Raw genomic sequence first — 3,659 nt, 5'->3', positions numbered from 1 at the left:
GATCACCATTTAAGAAAGTTGTTTTTACATCCATTTGATGGATTTGAAGACCATACAAGGCGGCTAATGCTATTAGCATCCGAATAGATGTAATTCTTGTTACCGGCGAGTATGTGTCAAAATAGTCAAGACCTTCTCGTTGTCTAAATCCTTTGATAACAAGTCTTGCCTTGTATTTGTCGATAGTACCATCGTCCTTCATTTTCTTCTTGAAAATCCATTTAGAACCCAACGTTTTGTTACCTGGAGGAAGATCAACCAATTCCCAGGTATGGTTGCTCAATATGGATTCTATTTCACTATTGACAGCTTCTTTCCAATATTGTGCTTCTGAGGAAGACATTGCTTCCTTGAAGGTACGAGGCTCATTTTCTAACAGAAAAGTCAGAAAATCTGGACCGAATGAAGTAGATATCCTTTGACGTTTACTTCTTCTTGGGTTTTCTTCATTTGGCATACCATCTGTTATTTCCTCCCGAGGTCGTTTTGACTTTTGGCAGGTCACTTCACTTTCCTTTTTATACGGATAAATAGTTTCAAAGAATTCAGCATTATCTGATTCTATTATTGTATTAATGTGAATCTCAGGATTTTCTGATTTATGAACCAGAAAACGATATGCCTTGCTATTGGTTACATATCCAATAAACACACAATCAACCGTTTTTGGACCTATCTTAACCCTTTTAGGTTTAGGAACTTGTACCTTAGCTAAACACCCCCACACTTTGAAGTATTTCAAGATAGGCTTCCTTCCTTTCCACTTTTCATAAGGAATGAACTGTTTTTTACTATGAGGTACACAGTTGATTATCCGGTTAGCTGTAAGTATAGCTTTCCCCCACAAGTTTTATGGTAAGCCAGAACTTATTAGCAATGCATTCATCATCTCCTTCAATGTTCGATTCTTCATCTCCGCAATTCCATTAGATTGTGGAGAGTAAGGGGCAGCTGTTTGGTGAATAATGCCATTTTCCAAACAAATTTCTTCAAAAGGAGATTCATATTCGCCACCCCTATCACTTCTTATCATTTTGATCTTTTTGTTTAGTTGCATTTCAACTTCACTCTTGTATTGATTGAAAGCATTAATTGCCTCATCTTTACTATTAAGTAAATAAACATAGCAGTATCTCGTGCTATCGTCAATAAAAGTAATAAAATACTTTTTCCCACCGCGAGATGGTGTTGACTTCATGTCGCAAATATCTGTGTGAATTAAGTCTAAACGACTTGAATTCCTTTCAACGGACTTATAAGGATGCTTAGCATACTTTGATTCCACACATATTTGACATTTGGAATTAATGCAATCAAATTTTGGCAATACTTCTAGATTTATCATCTTCCGCAATGTTTTGAAGTTTACGTGACCTAAACGCGAATGCCATAAAATGTTTGACTCAAGTAAGTAAGAAGAAACATTCACTTTATTGATAGGAACTGCTATTACATTTAGCTTAAAAGGACCTCATTTAGGTAACCTTTTCCTACATATACATCGTTCTTACTAAGTACAACACTATTAGAAACAAAAATACATTTGAATCCATTCTTGACAAGAAGTGAGGTAGACACAAGATTCTTGCGAATTTCTGGAACATGGAGGACTTGATTTAGAGTCATTATTTTTCCCGACGTCATCTTCAACGCAATCTTGCCAACTCCTTCAATTTTGGCCGTAGATGAATTTTCCATGAAGATTGTCTCGTTGGGTCCTGCGGGGGCATAAGAAGAAAATAACTCCTTGTTAGCACAAACATGGCGGATGGCTCCAGAATCTATCCACCATTCTTTTGGATTTCCTACCAAATTGCATTCAGACAACATGGCACATAAGTCCTCCATTTCATCTTCAACCATGTTAGCTTGATTCTTTTTCTTCTTATCATTCTTGGGCGCACGACAATCCACGGCCTTATGCCCAGATCTTCCACAGTTGTGGCAATTACCCTTGAACTTTTTCCTACTTGGGTAATTCTTTGGTCCGCAAGCCTTCTTCCTCTTCTTATTTTGTGGCGCCTCCTCAACGACGTTTGCCCCCATTATTGTCGAGTTTCCACGTGACTTCTTTTCAGCATTTTTGTTGTCTTCTTCTATCCTCAGACGAACAATCAAGTCTTCTAGTGTCATCTCCTTCCGCTTGTGTTTAAGATAGTTCTTAAAATCCTTCCACAACGGAGGTAACTTTTCAATGAAAGCAGCGACTTGAAAGGCCTCATTTATGACCATACCTTCAATAACAAATTCATAATTAATAATAAGATAAATCTTATTAATAAAATTATTGATTCGGGTCATACCTTCAGCAAGGAGGTCATGCACAATGACTTGTAATTCTTGGACTTGAGTTATGACAGACCTAGTGTCAATCATCTTGAAATCCAAAAACCTTGCAGCCATGAACTTCTTAAGTCCGGCATCCTCAATCTTGTACTTCTTCTCAAGTGCATTCCATAATGCTTTTGAAGTTTCCATGACACTATAGACATTGTACAAGCCATCTTCCAAACAACTCAATATGTAGTTTTTGCACAAGAAATCAGAATGTTTCCATGCTTCAGTTACAACAAGTCATTCATCATCCGGAGTATTTTCAGCCATGACCGGAGGATCCTCCTTGATGAAACGTTGCAAACTCAACGTAGTAAGATAGAAGAGCATCTTCATTTGCCAACGTTTGAAGTCAATACCGGAAAACTTTCCGGGTTTTTCTGCCGGTGCCATAGCATGAGCAGGAGTAGAACGGCTTGTAACAGCAGCAACCGTTCCCGCAACACTTCCATTAGTTTGGTTTTCATTCGTCATATTTCTGTAAAGTTGAAGACAATACAGAACTTGTTAATCAGTGAAGTTTTTGATATCTTCAAACTGAATACCAAACCAACCATACAACACGTAACAATGATGAAGTTTTTATATACTTCAAACTCGTACGTTTATTATTCCGACAAAGTTTTTATGTACTTTAAACCGGACAGAAACAATTATAGGAGTAGAAAGCAACAAGGCTTTAGTCTCCAACAAAGTATAAAGAAAGCAGATTAATAATCAACACAGAAACGTTAGTAAATTAAAATTCCTTAAGCTTGTGAACGATACTGAGTTGAAACAAAAATCAGAAAACTGTTAGAAGAATAAAGAAATATATAAAATAGTAAAGAATCAGAAATATTCCGAGTCCACAATTTTCTTGTGCGTCCTTAAGGAATTTTAACCCCCTCACACGTTGCCAAGGTAATGGATTAAATCCTCCCAGGATAAAACGGAATAAACCTTCCTACAACAGTGACAATACAAACTGCAGGATACCAACGAACTCAAAGAACGGAGCAAAAAACACACTTACGAATTTGAGAGAGAGAGACTGCGAATTAGGATGCAGTATATTCAGAAAGAAAGAACTTCTAGAGTGTTTTTCGTGTCTGGAAGATGCAGCCTTGCTTCAGAATTTATAGGCAAATATCAGAAGAGGTGTCTGGAAAGGTGCCTCTGAACGTTCAGCAGTGATTTGACATTTAATTAATTATTAAATAATTAAATAAATTTTGTCCAAAAATAATCTTAATGATCGATCATTTGACAAATCCAAATCCAAAGCCAAACCCAAAGCCGAGCCGAGCGAGCGACGACCAGCGAGGCCCTCTGAACGTTCAGCA

At 37.3% G+C, this 3,659-nt stretch overlaps 1 protein-coding gene across 1 annotated transcript; it reads right to left on the bottom strand.

Moving 5' to 3' along the window:
• Positions 1 to 1,455: 1,455 nt before the first annotated feature.
• On the bottom strand, positions 1,456 to 2,815 carry LOC142166069 (uncharacterized). Its single transcript, XM_075224482.1, has 3 exons — positions 2,304 to 2,815; positions 1,953 to 2,234; positions 1,456 to 1,490 (listed from the first exon to the last, which is right to left on the bottom strand). Exons 1-3 carry the CDS (start codon positions 2,476 to 2,478, stop codon positions 1,456 to 1,458), a joined length of 492 nt encoding a protein of 163 aa, XP_075080583.1. The 5' UTR covers positions 2,479 to 2,815.
• Positions 2,816 to 3,659: the final 844 nt, after the last annotated feature.

This window comes from Nicotiana tabacum, chromosome 11 (genome assembly GCF_000715075.1).
Source record: "Nicotiana tabacum cultivar K326 chromosome 11, ASM71507v2, whole genome shotgun sequence".
Classification (NCBI taxonomy): domain Eukaryota; kingdom Viridiplantae; phylum Streptophyta; class Magnoliopsida; order Solanales; family Solanaceae; genus Nicotiana; species Nicotiana tabacum.
The sequence above is the reverse complement of the archived record's forward strand: the minus strand, read 5'-3'. Positions and strand labels throughout refer to the sequence as shown.